The following is a 24505-nucleotide window of genomic DNA, read 5'->3' as shown; positions in this document are numbered from 1 at the left end:
GCGAGGCAATTGAGCTCATATTCAAAAGGCCTCCGATGATTGCATTTATTGCGCTGAGCTGAATTGGGAGTTGGGATGAAAGTGTGCAGCAGCAGCAGATTGCTTTTTGGACCACACAATAATCATGTTTGGGTCCACACTTGTAGTTTGCATATTTCACCACCAGGGGGTTCAGAGGATGCTCAGACATATTTGCATAGAATTTGGAAGTAACGAAGTAGAAATACTTGAGTAGATTTTGAAGTATCTGTACTTTATGTGAATTACATTTTACTTTTCAGAGTCGATTTTGTACTCATTACTTCATCAAAAAGGTCCTTCGTCATGATTCTGGTGTAGAAAAAAAATCTGGAAAAAAAAAAAAGTCATACAGGTAAGGTATATTTTTTCAGTTAAAAAAACAATCTCCACTGTACCAAGTAATTATGAGCCTATTTATATAAAATTGCTTAAAATGCATCATCTCTAATAGATATCATTGTACTATAGGTGTCCCAAATATTATATTATATACTGTGTGTATTGCATTTGCATCTTGTTTGCTCAAATCAAGACAAGACTGACGAGACAAAACCGTGTAGAAATGAATATTTAGATGATCCATTCATGACTATGAAATCAAGAAAGACTCGCTCCGTCCTCGTGATTATCCTTCCAACTCAGACATCTTAAAATTCAGAGCTGGGATGATTCACATCTGCGCGATTACAAGCATTGAATCATAAAAGGCAGGCAGGGAAATGATACAATAATTATTCATGTAAGATGAAGAGCCACATAAATCTCTCTAATACTTGGGAAATGTGCTGTACGTTTTATTATCATGATTAGAAGAGAGTAATAGCGTTTATGAAATCCATCCAGATTCCATTGAAACTGACACATGGCGCTGGCAGAGACGAAGCTTTTTTTTTTCTTTTTTTTTAAATTCAGGTTTTATTCAATTGTAGCTGTGTTCTAAAATACAGGGAAATGCGTGCAATATGTTAATTGACTATAGGTCGTCATTTGGACAGTCATTTTAGGATATTTTGTACTGAAAGCCTGTACCTTGAGTTGTCGGGCCACCATGAACCAAGTTGTGCTGGCCAGAGGACCTGATTTCAAACAATACATATCACAAAAGTCATCATTTTATATGTAGGCCTTTCCTGTGTGGATGAATCCGAAATGCATCCAAGTACAGGGGATCAATGAAGCCACTTAAAAAAATAAAAACATATCCATCCATACTCTTCTGTATAGTATGATTTAAAACAATATTTAATGACATTCATAATTACATACAATATGTCAGCCTATCAGTGCATCTCAATAGCCTGGCACTTGATAACAGAAATTATTCCACTTACCAGGGGGACATACTTATTTATTTATTTATTTATTTTACTGGCGTGGGGAAGTGATTTTGCATACAAAATAAAATATTGCTGTCCACTGAGGAAAAAAAAAAGAGAAAAAAAAAGCAGTGCGTCCGTAATATGTCGGCAAAGGAGCCAAGTCCACCATCCAAGCTTCTCTCTGCTGCTACCCGGAAACATTCGGAGGGCCGGAAAGGACCGATGTTTGGGGAGCACACGTCACTCACTTTTTATTTTTTATTTTTTTAACCCCAAAAATAATTAGCGCCCACCACCATTCCAATATTTTCCTCCGGCTAATAGTGTCGCTAAGCCCCCTTCCTTGCTCCCCATCGAGGTTGGCGTGAGATGCGGAAGGACGACGGCGTTATCCGTCGCTGATTGTTTTTGCGTGCGGAGGGAGACAGGCGGGCGGCCGGACTCGCTTTAGCCTTTTGGCTCGGCGTTGGGTGAAAATGGCTCCGGCTAAACACTGGAAAACAACACGCAGCAATGGGAGCGAGCGTTAGCTGCTAGCTGCTAGCTCGTAGCTAATAGCTCTAGCTCGGCTCGAAGAAGAAGGCGTGACAGGCCGCATCCGTCTTCTACGCTCTCCACGCCCAGGTAAACATATTTGATGTCCAAATCATTGAATGAGAGTGGACAAAAACTACAGTCACCATCCCAAAGTGTAGCTTGCGTATGTTTTAAATCGATGTTTGGGTGATGGCTAATGTTAGCATGGTTCAGTTGTCCCCCCCCCCCTAGACGGAGAGAGTAGCTCCACTTTATCGGGCCAGTTTAAATGATCTAACTAGAGTGAATTGTAGAGTTTGGTAATATTGCCTGTTTCCCATACTTTTTTTTTTTTTTTTTCGATTGCCCAGTACTAATAATAAAAAACCACTTTCCTGAATTGCCTCGTTGTTAGTTTGCATGTTTTAACCTGCCTGCAATGTTTACACTGCACAGCGAGGGCGATGCTAATGTGTGCACTTCTTTTATTCACTTGCATTTTTTTTGTTTGTGTTTTTTTTGTTTTGCAGGCAGGATTGATGCTTTTCCCGAAAATGAGAATCGGCCGAAACTGCGATAAGATAACTCCCTCGTTCGTCACTCGGGGGATCGTGTTGTGCAAAAGCTCCTTAGGATCGATTGGAGGAAACGGTAAGAAGTGAAGAGGTGAGCAAAAAAAACACGACGTTACAAAGTGAGACATTGGATTGCAGCCAGGTTGCTTTTTTTTTGCACGTGTTTCCAAATGCAACACACAAAAGGAACACATTCAAACAACTTTGCATTGATTTGATGATGATTATTTAAAACTTGCCCCATCGCACCACCAATTAAATTCATTGCTTTGTTTACATTGATGGTCATCCCAGGGAAAAATTAAAATGTCACAACGGCCTTGTTTATTAATAAAATGGAAGCAGTGAAAAAGACATCACTGTGTTAATTATTAATGAAGAAGTAATTAATTTAGTCTAATTATGCTACAGTAGTGCTTGTAGTGATTTATATTTAAGAGTAATTATATTGTGCATTGGAAATTTAAAGAAATTAGAGACAAAAATAATAAAACGTATTAATCGTATAGTCACATTCAGTATCTTTGAACAGTGAATGCACATTGAGTGGTATAAACGTCGATTATATTATTGACTGCACATAAGTCATCTTTTCTTTTTTTCTTTTTTTGGGTGCAAGTGAAAAAAAAAAAAAACACAAGAAATTGAACAAACAAGAAGATTCCAGTTGCCCCCATTCATCCTTTACAGATGACCAAGATCTGGATGACTGAAGAATTTTGAGCAAGCACGTTGATATTGTGACTTCAAGTTAAAAATGACTTTAAATACTTTCGAATGTGAACTGAAGATTGAAGCTAATATCCAGACAGACGACTATGCGCTATATCAAGCAGCCCTCGCACACTAAACAAATGTACCTTATACAGATATACTTAGGGTAAAGTACTTTTAACCAACATCAATGACGTCTGTGTTAATATTTTGGCCCCACATAAATAATAGTGACTCAAGCAATCAGGATCGGATGAAAATGAATCACAATTGTTTACAGGCCTTTTTGACCGACATTTTACTATGATGCAATGCACCACTAAAGAATTGTTTCGTGATAGGTAAACCCGAGTGTAGTGGTGCTGTCGTCATTTTTATTTATTTATTTATCTTTTTTTTTTTTTTTTTTACAACAGAATAGTAAGCCATCTTTGTCATCTGTGCACGCAATCACTGTACAGTAATAAAACCATAAAAGCGATGAAAGGTTGGTATTAAGGTAATCCCCACTACTTTGCTGTTCCCACTGTTGTAAATCACTGCACTGTAAACTACTGTAGTAGGCTCCATTGTGATCATCTAGAGAGGTAACAAAGGTAGAAAAGATGGAGCATAAAGGTCAACCCTTTTTATTGGTGTAGACAGTTTGTTTTATATTTAGATTAACAATGTTCAGTGGATATAAAAATAAACTCTGCACACCACTAATCAAATGCCAGGTTTGAGTGATTTTTTAAAATTGAGACAAAGATAACTCGTTAAAAAATAAAATAAATTCTGCCATTGATTTGACCCATAGCCACAGCTCAAAAGATTTTTATTTCATGTCTTTGATAGAATGTGGCCACATTCAGAGTTAATCACATTTATAGTCGTTAAATGGGACTTCAGCTGTTCCATAAGGCTTTTCCTGACATTTGTTTTGCTTTTTAGCAGAAGCCTAGAGGGTTATAAGAGGGTGCAACCCCACTATTTCAGCTGTTCATTTTTACTTCCCCTTTTGAAAATGTTTTTTTTCTTGAATTGAGTGGTACAAGCTATAGGTGACATTGGTGGTGGGAAAAAAAAAATGGGGAAGAGAATTGTTTTTACATCACAAAAACGTGGCATTTGAGTAGGGGTGTGTAGACTTTTTATATCCATACACCCACCGACCACATTAAGACACTTGCGCAGTCTAAACTAGTTTTTTCCCCAACCCGTATTTAGCCAAGAAACCCATTTTTTACATTATAACAATCTCATGGCACACTACAAAACAAAAATGTCATAAATCGTATGAATACTGAATTAAGTCTAGGGGTGTGAATTGCCTCGTACCTGACGATTCGATTCGTATCACGATTCACAGGTCACGATTCGATTCGATACCGATTAATCCCGATACGAATTTATAAGTCGATTGTTGCGATTTTTTTTCATTCAAATTTAGAAAATACTAATCAGTAAGCTTGTAGAGTGTAAGATTTATATGAAAATGTATTATTTATTTATTTGAAATTTCAGTCTTATAGAGGTTGTAATCTGTTTCATGTTTAAACAGCATTAAAATAAAATATTAAGGCTTAATGTTCCGTTCATATAACATTCTTCCATGCTTAAGGTGTGAATCCTAAAAAAAAAAAAAAAAAAAAAATCGATTTTGCCTATTATTGAATCGATTCGAGAATCGCGCGATGTAGTATCGCGATATATCGCCGAATCGATTTTTTTTAACACCCCTAGAATTAACGATCTCGTTTCAGTTTACTCAGTTTAATTGAACACAAAGATGATATATTCACAGGAAGCCAAGGTTGATTCTGGCAACAAGTGGATACAAGCTCAATTTTGATTGACCTGGTGGAATTAAGTGAATAAGATCTTTGATAAACATCTCAAATTAATACATCTGATACTCTCAATTAAAATGAAGCATTGTCCTTGTAAAGGCTTACCTAATTTGTCATCTAATACCTCCTATTATTGTGCAAGTTGTCATAATGAAATTGGTGTATGTTCCTGGTATATATATATATATATATATATATATATATTTATTAATTTTTTTTTTCCATAATTTCTCACGAATGAAAGTGAGCCATTTGAACATTTATTTATCATCAGTGTGCTCCAATCCAGCAGAACCACTTCAGGGTAAGTTGTTGTAAAATCTCAAATGTTTATTATGATTACTAATCTCAATCTGAAGTGGCGAAGTGTGTGCATATAACAAAAAATGTCCCCACCTGATGTTTTGCATTCAACCTTTTCTCGGTATGACTTTCAGTGTTGATGCTTAGTCGATCCAAATCTGCTGTACGTCCTCAAATAGTGGCATCCACTCTCGTTGATGCGCTTCAATAAATGCATGTTGTATAACAAATAGTTGGCCAGTTTCAACAAAAATGACACCAAGAAATTGGATTGGAAAAAACAATTCGGCTCATTTTGTTTTGAAAATATAAATATGCAGTTGAATAAACAACCACTCTTGGCTGCTATATGAGGAAATACAGAAGTATGACCATCCGTTACAGTTACTTTGTACCACAATTTATAGCATAAAAAACACAGAATAAATAGCTCTCTCAAAATGACATTCTTAATATGTCAGTCAGTGGTGGAAGATATGACTTCCTTCTATGACATGTATTTTTCTTTAACTTTGTGTTTTTTTCAGCGTCAGGTTCTTCTTGGCTGCACACAGATGAGGATTCTCACTTAGGTCGAGGAATATGTCAATGCAGTAACTTGCAAAGGAAACAAGAGGAAGTCTATTGAACTGCTTCGCTATAAGTTATAAGCAATTTTGAAATTAGACGGAACACTTTTTTTCTTTTTTACGCTTTTGAGCTTCCCGGCTTCTCCACTGCTTTTGGAAGTAAATTGTGAGCAGTGGATGATCGCGAGTACCAACAGCTGATTTTGTACAGTCCAGATAAGAAACTTTTAACTGACATTCATTCATCGTGTTTCTGGACAAAACATTTTCACCGAAGCGTCTTTAGGCTTTTTTTTGTATTTCACTACTACTGTCGTGGGATTCTTGTTGCTGCTCCTAGCACTGGAGGTTTGGCCTTGCACCCCCCCATGCGCATGTGAGTGGGAAATGTTCCAGTTTGGAAAGTACAATTTGGACATTATAGAGATGTTAAGTGGGCACCAGGCCCACCAGTTCAAAGGCCTTGGTCTAGACCGCCAACTGCAGCATCAGCAGCAAGTGCAACTCCACCAGCACCAACTGCAACAGCAGCAGCAGCAGCAAGCTGAGTCGTCTGGAGCTCTTCTGTCTGGACTTGGCTTGGGCCCCCTGCAGGGGTCAAGAGGTAACGCCTTTTCTGATTCTGCCTCCATTTTTGCCAAGATGAGTGCCCCTCCTCCCCCACCTTTACAACAGCAGCCTTCCTCAACTCAGAGCTCTCGTTCAAAGTCCAGCAAGATGAGCAGCAGCAGCAGCTCAAGCCATTCTTCGGGCTATCCACAGTTCCTGCGCTCTTTCCACCCGTCTGAGGCAGCACTAGCGCAGGAGCAGTTACACCCAGGTGTAGGCCGCTTTGAGCACTTTGCCGGAGGAAGTAGCAGTAGTGTGAGTGCTGGGGGATTAGGAGGATTAGTAACATCCGCACCTCCACCCCCGCCTCCTCTGCATCCCGGCCTCTCTGTCCCCCAAGCATCATCTGGCCCCTCCTCGTCCTCCCCTTCCCCTTCAACCTCTGTGGCCCCCTCTAACAACCCTTCTAGCAGCAGTGCAGTCAGCTCATTGGGACACCAGTTGGTTGGGGCCCAGTCTGATGCACGGAGCCTTCACCAACAGTTTAGTTGCATGCTAGCTGCTAATCAGTATTTCCTTTCCGGGGTGCCTGCTAATGCTAGCTTAGAGCAGTTTCTCGTTCAACAGGGTAGCCATAACCACTTAGGGATTGGTTTAAGTCAAACGGGTGGGGAGCCCAGTACTAGTCTTGCTCCGCCCCCCGCGCTGCATTCGTCTCACTCGCATAGCCACTCGGCTTCTCAGTCACAGCAGGCTCCGCAGCAGCCCCCCCAGCAGCAACAGCTTCCGCCTCACACCCTATCTCATCCTCACGCTCATTCTCATCCTCACCACCCGCTCCACCCCGGGTCCCAGCCTTCGTCGCTGGGCGGCTTTGACTTTCAAGGCATCCCTGTCCTCTCGTCAAATCAAATAGCTTCACTGATGCAGCAGGAAGCAGGTTTGCCGCTTCCCTTGCCACTTCATTTGTCCTTGTCTAAGGATGATGGTAAAGCGGAAAGCACAGGTAGTGGAACCGGCGGCGGCGGTGGTGGTGGTGGTAGTGGTGGTAGTAGTAGTAGTAGCGGCAGTAGCAGTAGGAGGAAGAAAGCGATGGCTGGCTATTTGCCCCAGAGAAAGTCTGAAAGCACTAGTAATGGCCACAGTAATCCTAGCAATAGTAGTAGCAATGGCGCACTTAGTCATACTCAGCCCCCTGCGTTAATTGGAAGTGCGGTTGGCTTATCAAATATGGGTGGAGTCCCGTCATCCCTGCTTGCTTCATCATCTTCATCCTCATCAGTAGTTTCTTCTTCTTCCTCCTCCTCTGCTCCCTCTTCCTCTGCTGCCTCAGTACTGGTTACTAACGAGTCTCACCTTTCTAAATCTGATAACTTGAGCTCAATACAAGCTAACACCACAGAATCTGATACAGAGTCAATTTATAGCTGCGGCGAGTGTGGCAAAAGCTTCCCTCACCTTTCAAGCCTTCGCAGGCATATGCGTATGCATGAGCCAACCGCAGCTGGCACTAGCAAATCGACCACTACTGGCCCAAATCCTGTTCACATTAAAAGTCAGTCAGACCCCAGCCTCCCCCATTCGACCCAAGAAACTCCCCAGCCCATGTCCAATTGTTGCCCTAGCCCAGACAAAATATTTCATTGCCCCGATTGTGGTAAAGGCTTTAAGAAAAAGGGACACCTCCTGCAACACGGTGTCCTGCACTCTTCAGCCCGCCCATACGGCTGCTCCACCTGCTCTCGGGCTTTTAATCGTAGAGAGTCACTGACACGGCATGAGAAGATACATGAGGAAAAGCCATTCCGATGTCCTGCCTGTGGTCGTGCCTTCCGCGAGAGCACCTCTCTACTCAACCATGCTGCCTCAGGCACCTGCGGCAAGCCAGGTAGGGGACCCAAACAACGAGGCAGCAAGACAGGAAGCGATGGTGAGGACAGGATAGGGGGAGGGAGCGAAGGAGGTAACGGAGGAGGGGGAACTTATCCGAGCAATAGGGGGGTCATTTATGGGAAAACTGAGGAAAAGGAGGGTATAATCATTGTTGGGGAAGGAGAACAAAAATCAGGGTTAGGATGTGATCTGTTTCAGTCTGCAAGGGGAGGGAATTCAAATGACAGGGATAGAACAGATGCTAAATACCCCACTGACTACTCTCGGAATCGTTACACAGGCTACCATGAAGACCACCGTTCTCAAGGTAATCCATCTCCATGCTACTCTGGCGCCTCCCCCTGTGGAAGCGGGATGGCCGGCCCAGCTCTGAGAAAGGCACCCTTGGCCCCAACCCTGCATCCGCACTCTCAGAGCCACAACCAGCACCATCATCCGCAGCAACAGCCCCACCTGCCCCTCTCCTCTCTGCTGGATGACTCAGAGGATGATGTCACTAGCTCTGTCAATAATGCCATCTCTGCCATCACTGCAGCCACTGGAAATAGAGATGACAGGGGAGACATCATAGGAGGTCTGCTTGGTGGTCTTGGTCTCGGCCCTCTGGGCTCACCGTCCACATCTGGCATGGATAAGAATTTCCGAGGTGGTGGGAACCAAGAGCCGTTGAGCAACAATCCACAGAATCCTGCTGCTAAGCCCAAACGTCCCCGCAAGCCCAGAGCCAAGAAAGATCCAGCAGCTGACGGGCAGCCCCCGAAACGTAGGCAGTACACTCCGAGAATGGGAACCAGTGGGCTCCCACGCACTCACCTCTGCAGTGTCTGCGGTAAGGGTTTTGCACGTCGCGAGACTCTCCGCAGGCACGACCGCATACATACCGGAGAAAAGCCTCACCACTGCACTATTTGTGGAAAGTATTTCCGGGAGGCTTTCCACCTTAGCAAGCACCAAACGGTTCACTCTGGGGCTAAGAATTACAAATGCAGCATCTGCGGGAAGGAGTTTGGTTACTCCCAGAGTCTCAGGAGGCACAGCAAACTCCATCAGAAAGGGGAGAATGAAGAGGTGCCCACAACACCAGCTCCAGAGAATATGAACAGCTTTAACCCAAACCCTCAATGCAGCGTGACCCAGGACGGGAGCCAGAACCAAGTACCAAGCACCTCCTCCTATTACTCCTACCCCCAAGATGTCAAGCCTCAAGATACCCAGCCACATTCACAGCCTCCGCCCCGTCTTTACACCTGTGCAATATGCTGGAAGTCCTTCCGCCACCACTTCCACCTGACTGCTCATCACCAGACGGTTCACGAAGGTGGGGGCGAAAAGCATTTCTGCTGCGAGGTGTGCGGGAAAGCCTTTGCATACTCAAATAGCCTTACGCGACACAGGCATTCCCAGCACGGAATCACCCGCAGTGAAGCGTCGAACCCTCAAGAAGGCAGCGGTGGGTCTGGAGACAACCGGGGAGGGAGCGATGTGAACCAGTCAACGTCCGAGAGCGAAGCCGCCACCAATGCTCTGCTGCAGATGGCCCCATCGACCGACAGCCACGGGGCTCCCAGTCTTAACGTTGTCACCCACGGCCACCAGCAGCCGCCACCGCAACCACCAGCTGGTTACTCTCCCCTCTTTTATGACGCTACAGCAGCCCAGTCTTCGGCCTCCAGTGCCCCATCTTACTCGCAGCCTCTGCCCCCCAATTCGACCCTCATGCCCCCCCACCACCCGCACTCCCCGGCCGGGGTGAAAGGAGAGCACATATATCCAGCCGGATCCCGCAGCCGTACTCTGCACACCACGGCCCCGTTCCAGCCCCTAACGGAACTGCCCTCCACCGAACATCACCATCTACATCATCATCTTCATCACCCCCACCATCATCCTCATCATCAGTCAGGTGCCCAGCCCCAACACCACCTCGACTGCAGCAGCCAGTTGCCGCACGATGAAATCAGACGGCACAAGAAGAAAAAAAAAAAGTCCGATAGGAGAGATTGGCAGGAAAATAAGTATGAATGCCAAGACGTAGTCAGATTTGATGGGAGCCACAAGAAGAGAAAGATAAGTTGTACAGTAAGAGGGCAGTCAAACAAAAGGCAAGGCTCTCTTCGCTTGACAATTAGGCGGGGAGAAGGATCTGGTGGCGGTGGGTATAAACTTGTCAACACTGGGGGCGTGAAAGTTCAGATCCTGTCATCCTTAAAGGTTCCCGTGAAGCGTTTTGGCTGTCCTATATGCCCCAGTTCAGTGTTTTCCCGCAAAGCGGGGCTGCTCGTCCACATGGCAATTAGACACCCACGAAAAGCCAAAACCACTCGAGAGCGACTTCAGTGCAGCGTATGTGGGAAGCAGTCCCACAGGCCCATGGCAGCTTTTGTCCATCGGGCTTCCCATCGTGCCAGAGGGACCTTCTCCTGCCAGTGCTGCGCCGCTCGCTTCTGGAACGCGATGCTTCTCCAAAGGCACAAGGGCTCCTGCAGCCGCACGGCGAAGGCAGCGCGGCAAGGCGACGCTAAGAAGCCGACGCTATTAAAGAGACCGTCAGAAAGACCGACCCGAGATGGTCAGGGTGACTTGCCGTACCATCTACTGGGACCGTATAGATACTGAGCAACACGATGACGATAAAGGGACTTGGAAAAAAAAGGAATAGTCGATGTTAGACTCTGCTGAGTTTAGGACTGAGTATGATAACAATTACTGTAAAAGCATCTTATGAAATCACCTGAAATGCTTCCAGATTCTTTTGGAATGTCTTTCAAAAAAATGTGACTGTTTCCATAGGATCACTAACCCCTTAAGTGCATTGACACTATGCTTGGCAGACACTGTGCAGTCACTAGGCAAGTTTAGATAACGTTACCTGCACATGTATCTCCTCATGTTCTAACTAGCATCCCTGCTACACACCTTTTGCTGTATGATAAACTGTGTCTCTGCTGTGTACTTTGTATGGTTCATGTAGCACCTCTGAGGATTTGTATTTTATTTTATTTTTTAACATGTAAAGTGCTTTTATTAGGAGTAGGGACTTTGGGATGAAGGCATTTGTTGATAGTTTGTCAGTGCATGTTTGTTCTCTGGTCAAGTTTTTTGCTGAGGTGATATGTGATGGCTTATTCAAGTATATCCCAGAAGTTTGTAGTGTAAATTTGATTGAAGGGTTTCTCCTATACGCCGGCCCTGGTAATTATAATCACATATAGACAAAACATGTTGATGGTAATGAATTAGTATAAGGGGGTCTCTCTCCTGCCAAAATGAAGAAACTTACAAAAAGCCTTGCTTTTTATGTTCGCTTCATTGATTTCAAATTTTTTTCTTAGCTTTTATACCAAGGGATAGAACACAAGGTAAACAAGTGAAATATAAACACGTTTGTCTCATGTTATTTGTATGCTCTTTTTAGCAGTGATAATTTCTACAGTGCTTCACTTTGTGTTTAAGACAAGGACCTATTCTCCAAGAAAATGTACTATTCCACGTATTTATGTATGTAACTGTCTGTCCTCATACCAATCTTAGACTGAACCTCAACCTTTTTAGTGTGTGCTGAGTTGCAATCATAATCTTACTGTCATTCTATTTTGTTTTCTTCGAAAGAAAGTTGTTAATTTCCTCACATTTGAAATGTCCTCCATGCCTGTTTCACACCTTGTTTTTTCTTCTAAAGAAAAAAAATATAGTTTTAGTAGATTTCTATCACTTTATTTACTGAAAAGCCAGTAGTTGATTATATTTGAAATGAATAAACCTTGAGTGTAATCATTGGTTTTCCTTTCTTGTTCAAAGCCAAACAGAAAGAAAGAAAAAAAAACACTGGCATTTAAACAAATACTTCCTGATACCAGCTTTTATAAATAAACATTCCATGTGATGTGTTATTCATAGTTCTGGTATGCAGATGTATTATAAGCTGCATTTTTGACAGTTTTACAAACGGTTTCGTTTGTTAATACCTGCACTTTACTGAATGCACAATATACTAGAATACAGAATGACTACCTGTTAAATACATTTGGCCAAAATCCACTCATCGTCATTAGAGCGCCACTAGGTGTCAGTAAACCACACAGGACTACGGTTCCCATGCTCCAGTGTGGCTTTGCCGTCCAAGTCACATGGACTTGCACTGTGATAGGGAATAATGCTGTATGGCTGAGAGTTCTGCCTGTGGTTTCCCCCATAAAATAGAACCGAGCGCTAATGTATGCTTTTGCGTCTCTGAGGAGTTGTGACGAGTTGTCCCACATTTAAACCAAAACTCACGACGATCGTCCCTTCGCCCTGCACCAATTTTGGGGGAATGCTCAAAAATGTACAGTAGCCTAAAAGTCGCAATGATGCCAAATCGATTGAGTCAGGTGTGCTTTGGGAAATTATCCGATTTCTCATAATTGGTCAAGAGGACAATTACCACTATTAGTACTTACACCTACGCCAGTGACGTAAAGTGACAGGCAGAGCAATTAAAAATGATTTACTGTTGACAGAAGCGTCATAACTTATGTATCGACTCTTAAATGATTTTGTTCGGTGGTGTGCTGTGAGATTCGGCTGATGCAAAATATGTAGCTGGTCTGAATATAAATTGGGCAACAGACAGTAGTTTAAACATTTAGACTTCATGTCAAATTGAGAGGTTTTTTTTTTTTTTAATATTTAATTAGCAAGTCTTGATCTGATGGGATTGACTTGCACATCAAACCCCAGTATGGTGGTAACAAAGCTGACCTCGGCCATAGGCAAACTTGACTGTTTGGGCCCCAGTGGCCATTCTGTTTGGGGCCCGGGGCCTGATGACTAAGTGAACGTTTGGATTTAAGATCATGTTGAAGGGTTTGAATGTGAAATTTAAGCTTCAAATCTTAAAAAGATGCAATTGACTTGTAAAATCGAGCCAAAATGAAGGTCTAATGGAGCCCCTGCTGGATTAGTTCACAGTTGAGTTGATTTTAACGACCGTTGCCGACCTCAGGCAATAAGCAAGCTGCTTGGTGGGGCCCCACAAAAAGTACGAGGATTTTCTGTAAACACATTGAATTAAGCAGTTTCTTCCAAAGACCAGATACAAAATTAGATTTAAAAAACATACATGTAAGAAGTAAAACTCATCCCTACCATATTACGGTATTGAGAATTATTTGCTACACACAAATAATATAATTTTAACTATCCGATACCTGTCAAACAACTTCTTGCTTATACCCGTCAAATATAGTTTTCTTTTAACTGACGTAATACTTGTGCTGTTTCAGTTCCAGCCCTGCACACAGAAATACAAACTATTACTAAATATATTAAAGGAATTTAAGAGGGTACAGCTCAAAGTCTAATGTACAACGTGGTAACACTTGGTAGTAGTGACGCTACAGTAGTGGTCGTGGGGCCCAGGGCCCCAAGATAACTAGGCCTCGTCCTCATGATAGAATCTAAACATTAGACTTAAGGTCACGTTGAAAAGGTTTTAGATTGGATGTTCAAATCTGATATGATTTACAAATCGAGCCCCTCCTGTATCGGTTCACATCGTGGTTAAATTTAAGGGGATCAAGTCGTCACGTGCGTGCTCACGCTTGTAAATGATTCACCCGCCAAATGGTGTCTCAGAGCCCTGTCAACTGTTTACTTGTCAGCTCGAGCACATCCGTCTGTGGGCCGTGCAGAGTTGGATTCCTGTGGCGCGCTGTTTTGCATGTGCTCGGGTACAGAGGAGCGAGCTGGGCCGCCCTCGTGCCTTTTTTTGTTTTGTTTTTTTTCTTCTCTCCCCTCCTTCCAACTCGCTCTCACGCGGCCCTAGCATGCACGGAGGGAATCCGAGTGGGCGGGACCGGCCGACCTACTTGTGGCCAATGGGGGAGCTCGGAGACGACGAGCTCCCAACCAATCGGAGCGACAGCCGCGAGCGGGCTAGCTTGTCTCCGCGTGCCCGGTACACGTGAGCCGTGGCGCTATTGTACAGTACACCGGGAGGCAACGTGAAAAAAAAATCTGCACACTCACGTTTTCTTTGGATTACTATTTAGGAGGGAACTGTAAAAAAAGACACGCTGTAACATTACTACTCCGACAAAACACGACCGTAAAACTGGTGAGTTGACAACGAGACTTTTCGGTTTTGTTTAAACAGGCCGGTCACGTTAACTGGTCACGTTAGCTTCTTATGCTAACTCTGCCAGTGTGATTTCCGCGGAGTAAACAAACAAGAACAAGTGACAGCAGCCGTCTCTCCTCGAGGTGTGGCACGAGAGTGGGCGTTGCTCATAAATAATAGCACAAGCTCGGAGGGGATCAAGTGAAGAGTTTTGGCCAACCCTCTCCGGGCTCATTCCGCGACGTTTGACGTCACGTGAGCCGCCCGTGTCCGTTCCATCTGAGCTCGAAGAGGGGAGGAGGAGGACGGCTTCACATACACACAACACAACGCAACACACACCACTGTGCCCGTGACTGGAGCCGTCGGATGCAAATGAGAAAGAGTACAGACAGAGAAGGAGGAAACGACCCCCCCAACACCCACTCCCACCACCACTCGGTCCCTCCTCCCACTTCCACGCGACGGACAAGTGAGCGCGAGCCCAGAGAGGAGAAACATCAACTTGTCATTTGAACAACATCGACTCTCGTCGATTTCTCATCTTTTTTTTTTCTTCTTCCCTTCCATACATCGATCCACACGTTTGTTTTGAGGACTTTTCAACAAGATCCATTGCTTCATTTTTTAAACAACACCTGGATATCGTTTTCCATTTTTTTGGGGGGGGTTGCAATTTCAGCCATTGCATTGTTTTTTTTTTGCCCCCCTCGACACCACTAAATTTGGTGAGATTTTCCACTCAGCTGATCCTCCCACACTGCACTGAGAATAACAACTTGGATCTCCGTGGAGGAGTGCAATGGAATACTTCGAGGCAAACAATCTTGCAAGGAAATAAAGGGAGGTTGCTTGTCATCTCACCGAAAAAAAGGTAATAAATCTGCATGTGTGAATACTATACTCGTTATCATTCTTTACAGTGGCAGCACTATAAACAACCCCCCCTCTCTTTCTTTCCACCCCCCTTCCTTCACCCCCCACTGCATGATTGTACAGTCACCAAACTCCTATTGGTAGCTCCCTGTGGTCATCTCGCCTCGCAACCTTCCAAGTACACCCCCCACCCCAATCCACCACCTCACAGGTGTCTCTCCGTGACTCCCCCCCAGCCCCCACCCCCCTCTTCCCGTCTGGCCCAGGATGTCCAGGCAGCTCACCCAGCTCCCCACCCCGGACCTGCCCGCAGGCGCTAGCCCACAGTTTGGGAGTTGCACCCAGCCGGCGGTTTCCCTCACCGGGGGGCACCTCAACTCCATGGCGGGACTCAAATCCCTCCTGCAGCATCCCATGAAGGGGGACCAGCGCTTGAGAAACCCCTGCGATCTCAAAGGTGGGTTCTTGTTTACGTTGTGCACCACGTTGACTCCGCCTCCCACGAATAAATTCCACCTGATGCTGCACTTTCAGTCCAGATATGCATCAATAATCCATCATAATTCGTGATAGATGCACCACCACATACTGTAATCCCAACTACCTCGGATTATAATCACTTGGCAATTAGTATCCAGATTACAATATGTGTTTAACGTCAAGGTTCACATGTATTCTGATCTCCGGCCATAGTGAGATCAGATCACGAGCTTGCATATATGCAATGATAACTGGTCCTAGCTCTCATATTAATACTGCAATTGTGTTTGCCATCTGCTCCATCTGTGAGTTGTGTGCTTGTGCGAGGTGGGCGGCGGGGAGGGGGGGGGGGGGGCGCTTAAGAATGAGTTTTTTGTAGAAGCGAGTCTTATGGAAACAGTATTAGGTGGGAAGTAGAAGCCACGTTTCTATCGAGCTGTACGGTTTGATATGATTCGTTATGGTGACATCCAAAAACGGTAAGGCCCGATCTGATGACTAGTCACATGCTACATAATATTAGTATACCTTTACAACTTGGACATTGGAACCAAAAGAGCTTAGCATACCAAAATGAACCGTTCAGAACCAAACCCTACCGCTTGGTGGATTTGGGGCTTCAGGCTCATTTTTCTATCCCTCAAGATACAATTTGACCCGATTGGGCAAATTGATGGACTCCAAGGTGACTTAACGTTACCAATAGGAACCAAAAAAAGCGAGCAATATCGTACTGAAGCAAAACATTGCATGGTGGAAATGAAGCTCCAGTCTCCATTACTGTCCCTTAGCAACAATCCAGTAGACCCCAATGGGGCTAAATGTTAGGGAAGGTGACACTTACCTCCACAACTTTGAAAATACGAACTAAAAAAAAAAAAATCTACCATACTCAACTGAACCAAACTGTACTTTCCACTTTGTGGAAATGGGGCTTAAGGCTCCAATTCTATCCCTCAAACAGGGTTTAGGGCGCCATTTGTGTCCCATACGATGCAATCTAATAGACCCCAGAGGGCTAATTGTTGAGTAAGGTGGCTTTTCGCTTTACAACTTTAACAACAGGAACTATTAAAAGGTCACTGAAGCATTTTGAACCAAAGCAAAATTGAAATGGGGCCTTAAGGCTCCATATCTGTCCCTCAAAATATAATCTAAAAGACACAATAACTTGAATTGTTGGGCTCCGAGGTGACTTGTTAGCAACTTTGACAGTTGGGACCAAAAAAAAAGTAGACTTGATGGAAAAAAGGGCGTTAGTTTTTATATTGGTGCTTGTAGTTACAGTCTTCACTAATGGACTAATACTAGATAATTGTCAGGCTCGAAGGTCCTACAATTGGTAGGTTGGTAGTTGGCACCTTGTACCAAAGTTCAATAATGTTTCCAAGCTGTAAAAGTCAATGCTAAAAAGGTAGCGCCCAAGAACATAATCATACAAGTGTTTGGCGTTAAAGTTAACAGGCTCAATTGTTTAAAAAAAAAATAAAATGTTTTCCTTCAGGATTCAATACTGATTCTGTGCTCCTCTGTTTATTGTTAGACAAAGAGCGATCAATTGACATGGATGAAGACTCGATGGGCGTGTGCTCCATGAGGAACACGTCCGGAATAGGCGGCGGCGGCGGCGGCGCCAACGGATGCAACGGCGGGACTAGCGGCGGCAATTTCAACCAGTTCCTGGGCCCTCTCTTGTGGGATCGCACCCTCCCGGCCGACGGGGGCCTCTTCCAGCTGCAGTACATGGACTTGGAGGAGTTTCTGACCGAGAACGGAATGGGCAGCATGCACAGCAACAACAGCTCCAGTTCGGCCCAGATCCCCTCTCAGAGCTCCCAGTCCGCAGTGCCCAACCAGAGCTCCCAGTGCCTACCGCCCCCGTCCCCGCCCGGCTCTTCATCCTCGTCGCCCTCGTCTTCGTCCTCCCCGTCCCTACTGGGGCTGGAGGTGGCGCAGCCTCAGAGCCTCACCGGAGGCAACGACTGTCTTCACGGTGAGTTCGCTGACACGAAAGGCTCCACAACGCAACGGGGCTTGCTGACAAATTGTCTCCTGAAATTCGCTTGAAACGCGGCGGAGGCTATGTGATGCGTGTTAATAACCCCCCACACAGGCCGAGTTGAGGGAATCTTAGAAGAAGATACCATGGTGACAAAGCACTTTCTTGTCCCGTGGAATCAAAAGTGAAGGCCCGGGATACTTTACGAGAGCGTTGAAATAGACTCGAGGTTCGAAACAATGCCGGAAATTCCCCCCCGGGGTTCAAATCTGCTCCCTTCAGCTCAAGACGGAGCCAAGAAATGTGGCATTCGAGCGAGGAAGGCAGAGCACGAGATCGAAATATTATTTATGAGTCAGCGTCAGTAGTTTGCATGTGATCAATGTTCCTCGCCGTTCGAACGCGATCAGCCAATTATTAATATTAGGCCGGCGCTGGAGTCGAGGGAGGTCAAAAAAACACTTTCTGGAAGCGAGACAGCGAGCGAGCGAGCGCGTGGAGTGTTTATGATTGCGTGTCTTTAAATCTCCCCTCACTTCACACGCCACGGCCATGTGCACGCGTCGCTACACGTGCCGAGGCTGCCTGAGCGTGCTGGAGGGAGAGAACGAGAGGCGGGCCGCTAACACGGGGGAGGAGGAGCCCGCACTGGGTTTGCTACAGGAAGACGACGGCTGCTGCTGCTGCTGCTGGAAACTCTGGACATCTGATCACCAAATGAATAATGCGAGCAAATTTCTATCTTCTGTGGCGGCACAGTGAATAATTCACAATTCACACTTTATGCCACACTCGTCTACTACGACTTTAAATTCATCTTCATTTTTGCTCGTTTTTAAAATGAATATAATTACATTTATCATCATTAACGTTCATCTATGATCGGCAAGGAGAAGCCGCATTCCTTTAAAGCATGGGGACTGCGCGCGGCGGCCATTTTGTTGCTCCTCGGCCCGTCCGGCGAGCGAGCCCGACCGCGTTAACGTCAAACGGAATGATGAAAATCTCACAGCGGAACGCGTAAAGTTAACATTTTAGCTTGGAGGGCAAATTGGCTTATTGGAGCATGAATCCGTAACAGGAGCTCCAGCTGGGAAAGATGTTCCAGTTTGGAGGCCCGGGGATAAAAAGGCCTGCAACATTCCGGCAGAATCCTCCGGCAGCAGGTGGCTGCACTGACTGCTTCCTGCTGGCAAGTGCATGCCAGGAAGGAACAAAAAAAAAATCTAATCCAATCAAAACAATTAAGGGGCGTGATGCATACCAAGGTTGTGGTGGTTGATTGATTGTGGGAAAGCACGAGTTGCAAAATAAATGATGAACTGCGTAATTATTTTCCATCCCCCTATTCAAAAACAGGTTCTTATTTCAAATTGACAGTGCAGGAAATAAACACACAAATTGATTATGATTCCGTTACTGGTTAGGCAAGTCACATGTCCAAAAATAGCCAAAAATGTTGATGCTTGAATTTCAAAAGTAAAAATAGATGCAAACGTCTGATTTTAAATAGTAAGTAATCTGACAACATGTACTGTTGTGAGGCTGAAAACACAAGTCAAACCCCACCAAAAATCTTACAGTAATATGATCTATGCTGCCAAACTAAACACGACATTTTGATTAATATTGCGTAAAGCTTGTGGAATATGAATTAGGTGGCAAAATCCACCTGTTTTTCGCCATCTTAGGGGCGGCCATTTTGCCACTTGCTGTTAACTGAAAATGACATCACAGTTGCTCAGGGCTTAGGTAAGGACCAATCATGGCTCACCTGTTTTCTGAAGAGCAACTGTGATGTCATTTTCAGTCAAATAGCAAAATGGCCGCCCGCTTAGGTGGATGCATGCTCTTAACTCATATTACACAAATGCAATATTAATCAGGATGTTGTGTTGAGAAGTGTGGGCACATATTGTTAAAAAATAAAAATAAATCAGGGAGTTTGACTTCCCCTATAAATGACTAATCAATTATAAAAATATTAGTTGTTAATAGATGAACTGTTATAACTCTAGCTTGTACCATAAATTTTGGTTCACAACACAAAAAAAAAATTCACTGTACCTGCTTGTTGATGTGTTTTCACCTTCAATTTTTCAGGCCCTTGATAACATTCATCTTGATTATATTGCTTGTCTTTTTTTGGTCACTCTGCAGGCATTTTTGTATTTTTTTTTGCTAGATTTTTGAGAATTTTCTGTCAGCAATGGCTAAATCCTTCCAAAAAAATAACTTTATCATTTTGGTATTTGTAAAGTCCTATGAGAGACATCCAAAATGTATGAAATATGTGTTCAGTATAATACAGTAAAACCCCACATAGTCATTCTCAAAGTCACCTATTAGATTTCCCACCAAAAGGTGTATTTTTATTTTTAGAAGTATTTGTTGGGCCCAAAAAAAAGGCACCAGCGGGCCCCATTTGGCCCACGAACCGTAGTTTCCTCACCTTGCTCCGACTAAAGCTACACAGACTTGACCTTTATTATGTCATTGACAGTTACATATTCCATCGCAACCGTCTGCTTTTGCATGGACATACGGCAATATCGTTTCGCCCGTGTACCGCTTAGCATGTCCCATCAATACCACAGCCATAACCTAGTAAATATCGATTCCCAGCTCTATTTTAGGCCCGTGTCCATGAACAAACGTCCTCCGTTGTGTTGTGTTGCGTGCGTACGGGAGTTTTGTGTGACTGGCTGCACTGTGCTGAAGGTACGTCACACCTTCAAACCGGGTGGAGGGTTCTGTGAAAACCCTTCTGGGGCCCCCCACTTCATTCAGCTGCTTTCATGGGGAGGGCCGGCACGTTGCATAACAGTTCCCACGTTTAGATCAGAACTCGTTCAGAACTCGACAGGAGTGTGATTGATAAAGTCAAAGTGTGTCATAGATTATTCATGTTACAGCTGGGTTGTTATTGTGGATGGTATGCAGTTTAAGGCAGCTGGAATGCAATTTTTGACATGTAGAAAGTAGCTCTCTAGTCCCCCCTGGTGGCCTCTTTCATGTAATACTGCATGAGCTATTTGCCAGAGCATACACAGTTTAATTGTACTTTTTGCCCTCTAGTGGAAGAGCATTTACTTGTTCTGCCTGACACTATATGTCGCTGGCATAGACAGGTGAATAAAAGTATATTAGATGCAAGGATTTTTGTTTTGTTTTATTTATTTATTTTTTTTAGGCCAATGCCGATTCTGACATTTGGCAGAATAAAATTCCAGTCACCAATTAATTGGCTGATTAATTTTATTTATTATATTTTTTTTGTTGACGACAATATCAAAATAATAATAATAATAATAAGCAGAGTAATTGACTGTTTTACAATACTTCATCCTATTCTGTAGTATTTAAAATAAATTTAAAAAAACGCTCGATCTTCATAAATTTTATAAGATAGGTACATTACTGTAAAAAATAAAAAAAACCTAACAAGAAACAACAAGACCGCAGAAAGTGAAGCGCGTTATAGCGAGGGAATACTGTATTGTATAATAATCGTGTCTTCATTTGTGTGGTCGGCAAAGAGAAGTGACATCTTGCCTCCGTCTTGTGATCGCAGGGAGCCAGACGAGTATGAACGACTCGTGCGAGTCGCCGTCCTCCTCGTCCTCCTCGCCGTCGTCCTCGTGCCCGCCCCTGCTGACGCCCACGAGCGGCGGGCCGGACGTGGCGGGAATTTTCGATATGGATCCGTCGGACATCGTGCTGTCCAACGGCCCCGGCCAGCAGAACTTTGACCCCAGGCAGACCTTCAGCGAAGAGGAGTTGAAGCCGCAGCCCATGGTGAAAAAGGCGCGCAAGATCCTGGTTCCCGACAACATGAAGGTGAGCGAGGCACACCGCTTGACACCAAAAATATGTTTGTTTTTATTTAACGGGTAAGCTATTTGAAATTGAAGTGGATAATTATGAGAATGTAAGAGTGCAGCTACCAGGTATTAAGACAAAAAAAAAAAAAAAAGTCTTGACATTGACCAAGTCCTCCTTGGCACTAGTTGGCGCTATATGGCAAAAGTCTGACTCGTTACGCGTCACCAAGAAAGGTCTTTGCTCACAATTTTTTGCCCTTGTGTTAAATGGAATTGTAGAGATCAATATAATAGCATTTTCTTGACTTAATTTGTTTTATTTCACACCTATTTGAAGTATTTATTTTATTTCTATTTTATTTTTATTTCAATTTCATTTGAAATTTGATTGTTTTAACTTTATTTATTTTAGTTGATTTTTTTTTTCATTTATATTCCTCTGTGTAATTAATTTTGACTTACGATCTTTTATTTTTTTTTCTCTGTTCATCCATCCATCCATCTTTCCATCTCCGCATCTCCCCGTGTGGTCAGGACGAGAAGTACTGGAGCCGGAGATACAAAAACAACGAGGCGGCAAAGCGCTCGCGGGACGCGCGCCGCCTCAAGGAGAACCAAATTTCGGTGCGCGCCGCCTACTTGGAGCGCGAGAACGCCGCCCTGCGACAGGAAGTGGCCGAGATGCGCAAGGAACTGGTCCACTGCCGCAACATTATCAGCAAATACGAGAACCGTCTGGCCGACCAGTGATGGAGGACGACGACGACGAGGAGCGAAATAAGCTGGATTCCTTTGTAAGACTTTGGATTTTTTTGGGATGGACATGTCTGGAATCATGATGATGACGACGACGATGATGACAATGATGATGATTTTGAATGTATTAGGAGGATGATGAGGAGGAAGGCGTGCGTACCGCAGCTCAGGTGTCTTGTTTTTGTCGAGCTCTTAAAAGCGACGGGGGGAGAGAATAATTTAACAGATGTGACTTTTAAGGGTTTTGCTATTGGAGAATTGTATATTTTTATAATACTACAGAAAAAAAAAAACAATTAGAAGGAGAGTAGAAATTTGGAGAATAATTTTGTATATTTTCTACATGACTAGAGATGGGGGAATGATATCTTACGTAATGGGGGGGGTCAGCCATGGATGGGTATTTTTTGTTTTTGTTTTTTTTATTCCTTGATTCATGTCGGGACGCTGCGGCGAGGGCGAGGACGCGTGTAACAATTGTAATATAGAGAGCAAAAAATGATCTTCACGTCGTTATAGTTCAACATTTTTGTGGATTTTACTTATGCAAACAACGCAAGCACTTATGTTTAATTTTATTTACCCCTCCTCCCACCCCATCCTCTTTATGTTTTTGGAGGGCCGAGCCGAGTCAATTGTGCATCGTTTTAAAAAAGAAAAAATGAAACTAGACAATCCTATGTAATTATAATCTCCTTTATAGCCAGCCTAATTCTATCAGACTGGTACTTCACTGGTGAAAGTGGTCGTGATGCTGCTTCTAATCTACTACTTTTATTCTCATTTATGACATTTCCCAATTTTTTTTTTTTTACCTCAATGGTACTGGACTTTAAAACACTAACATGTCTACTTTTTACTTTTAAAGCTTCTTGAGCCTTTAATGAGCACGGGATTTCAACCCAGCCAATCAGCAAACAGAAATTTGACACAGATTTTTGTTATTATGACTATTTTTACAATTCAGAATATTTTTCAAACATTTCTAAAGGCAAAACTTTTGCTAGGTGCTCCAATCATTTTTGGGAGTCGAAACTGTCGTTCATTGAGTGTTATTGGAAGGGCCTTTGTTTGTTTTTGTGCATATTCCAGAAGATATTTTTCAGATTTCAAGTCAAAATGGCTTCTTTACTTCAATAATTCCCCTCCGCGACTTTGTACTGCATCTACGAAGCTCTCTGCTCCAACAACTTGTTCATCGCGACAACTCGAGAGTGAGATTGTAATCCCTGTCATGAATAATCACCATTACCGCTATTATTCTTGTTATGATTATTATGAGGTTTATCCCTGTTATTGTTGTTGTTCTATATTAACGACTGTTCTTCTTCCTTTGGATGAAAATGATCCACCTTTGATGCACCTTGAATACCCACCGCCTCGAAAAATAAAAAGACTATGACACTTCTCATGACCTTCTCACTCTTTGGTATTTCTCAACGTCGCCAACAGACGCTACTGCTTGAATAGAGTTCACCATTGTGTCCCCGAAAAAAAAAAAAAAAAAAAGAAGCCATCTTTTTTTTTTCAAGGACGAGCTCCTCACGAACCCGGTGGACTATGCACGGCGTCGTCCCTTTGCTTGGTTTTCTTTTCAGCCTTTCTCACCCGCGTCAAGTGATTGTTCGCTCTCTTCCCAACAAGACTGTTGTTGATATCCTCACAGATGTGCTTGATCAGTCTTTAGAGTGACTCTAATTGAACTGCACATCTGCGCCCCCTTGTGACATCAGTGGGCTCCGCCGTGTCCGACCCACTATGTGCTGGTTCTTTGGATGTAGTTGAGATTTCCCCAGAATTACACCAATAAAAGATTATTCTCATTCACTACCTTCTCTGCTTCGTCTCTATTTGTCATGTTTGCTGTCAGTTTGCATATACTGTTTTATTACTATTATTATTAATTTTTATATATACATATATATATATACATATATATATATATATATATATATATATATTATTTTTTTTTTATTTATTAATAAATTTATTTACTGTAAATTGCTCCGGTGAACAAGTCGCATCAGTCTAAACATTTATCATGAATAAGGAAAAAAAACAGACAGGTACAATACTTCGAGCTGATTGGACGATGCAGCGTCTTGCGCACGTTTGTTTTGACCAATCACGACAACGGATGAAAATGCCCGTCTTCGGTGTCGTCACTGGGGGGGCACGA

At 43.6% G+C, this 24505-nt stretch overlaps 2 protein-coding genes across 6 annotated transcripts; both read left to right on the top strand.

Moving 5' to 3' along the window:
- The first annotated feature begins 1482 nt into the window (after positions 1-1482).
- LOC144022602 (uncharacterized) lies at positions 1483-12062 on the top strand. 4 transcript variants are annotated; one of them, XM_077527532.1, is made up of 4 exons: positions 1483-1964; positions 2387-2507; positions 3562-3644; positions 5808-12062. In XM_077527532.1, the coding sequence occupies exon 4, from the start codon at positions 6237-6239 to the stop codon at positions 10905-10907; it is 4671 nt and encodes a 1556-aa protein (XP_077383658.1). In that variant the 5' UTR covers positions 1483-1964; positions 2387-2507; positions 3562-3644; positions 5808-6236; the 3' UTR covers positions 10908-12062. The 4 variants fall into 4 exon arrangements, with proteins under 4 accessions (XP_077383658.1, XP_077383656.1, XP_077383654.1 ...); XM_077527530.1 differs by lacking the exon at positions 3562-3644; XM_077527528.1 differs by lacking the exon at positions 3562-3644 and having other exon boundaries at positions 2387-2522.
- Positions 12063-13662: 1600 nt separating this feature from the next.
- On the top strand, positions 13663-24156 carry dbpb (D site albumin promoter binding protein b). Of its 2 annotated transcripts, none has more exons than XM_077527540.1 (5): positions 13663-15265; positions 15504-15724; positions 17291-17740; positions 21321-21586; positions 22105-24156. In XM_077527540.1, the coding sequence occupies exons 2-5, from the start codon at positions 15535-15537 to the stop codon at positions 22318-22320; spliced, it is 1122 nt and encodes a 373-aa protein (XP_077383666.1). In that variant the 5' UTR covers positions 13663-15265; positions 15504-15534; the 3' UTR covers positions 22321-24156. The 2 variants fall into 2 exon arrangements, with proteins under 2 accessions (XP_077383666.1, XP_077383665.1); XM_077527539.1 differs by having other exon boundaries at positions 15391-15724.
- Positions 24157-24505: the final 349 nt, after the last annotated feature.

This window comes from Festucalex cinctus, chromosome 7, assembly GCF_051991245.1.
Source record: "Festucalex cinctus isolate MCC-2025b chromosome 7, RoL_Fcin_1.0, whole genome shotgun sequence".
Lineage (NCBI taxonomy): Eukaryota > Metazoa > Chordata > Actinopteri > Syngnathiformes > Syngnathidae > Festucalex > Festucalex cinctus.
This window is presented reverse-complemented; position numbering and strand designations above follow the sequence as displayed.

Excerpts from the sequence above, each read along its gene's own strand:
- LOC144022602 (XM_077527530.1), top strand. The coding sequence starts at position 6,237 with ATGTTCCAGTTTGGAAAGTACAATTTGGACATTATAGAGATGTTAAGT.
- dbpb (XM_077527540.1), top strand. The coding sequence starts at position 15,535 with ATGTCCAGGCAGCTCACCCAGCTCCCCACCCCGGACCTGCCCGCAGGC. Across the intron at positions 15,725-17,290 it reads AAACCCCTGCGATCTCAAAG|ACAAAGAGCGATCAATTGAC; the intron begins GTGGGTTCTTGT and ends GTTTATTGTTAG. Across the intron at positions 21,587-22,104 it reads TGGTTCCCGACAACATGAAG|GACGAGAAGTACTGGAGCCG; the intron begins GTGAGCGAGGCA and ends CCGTGTGGTCAG.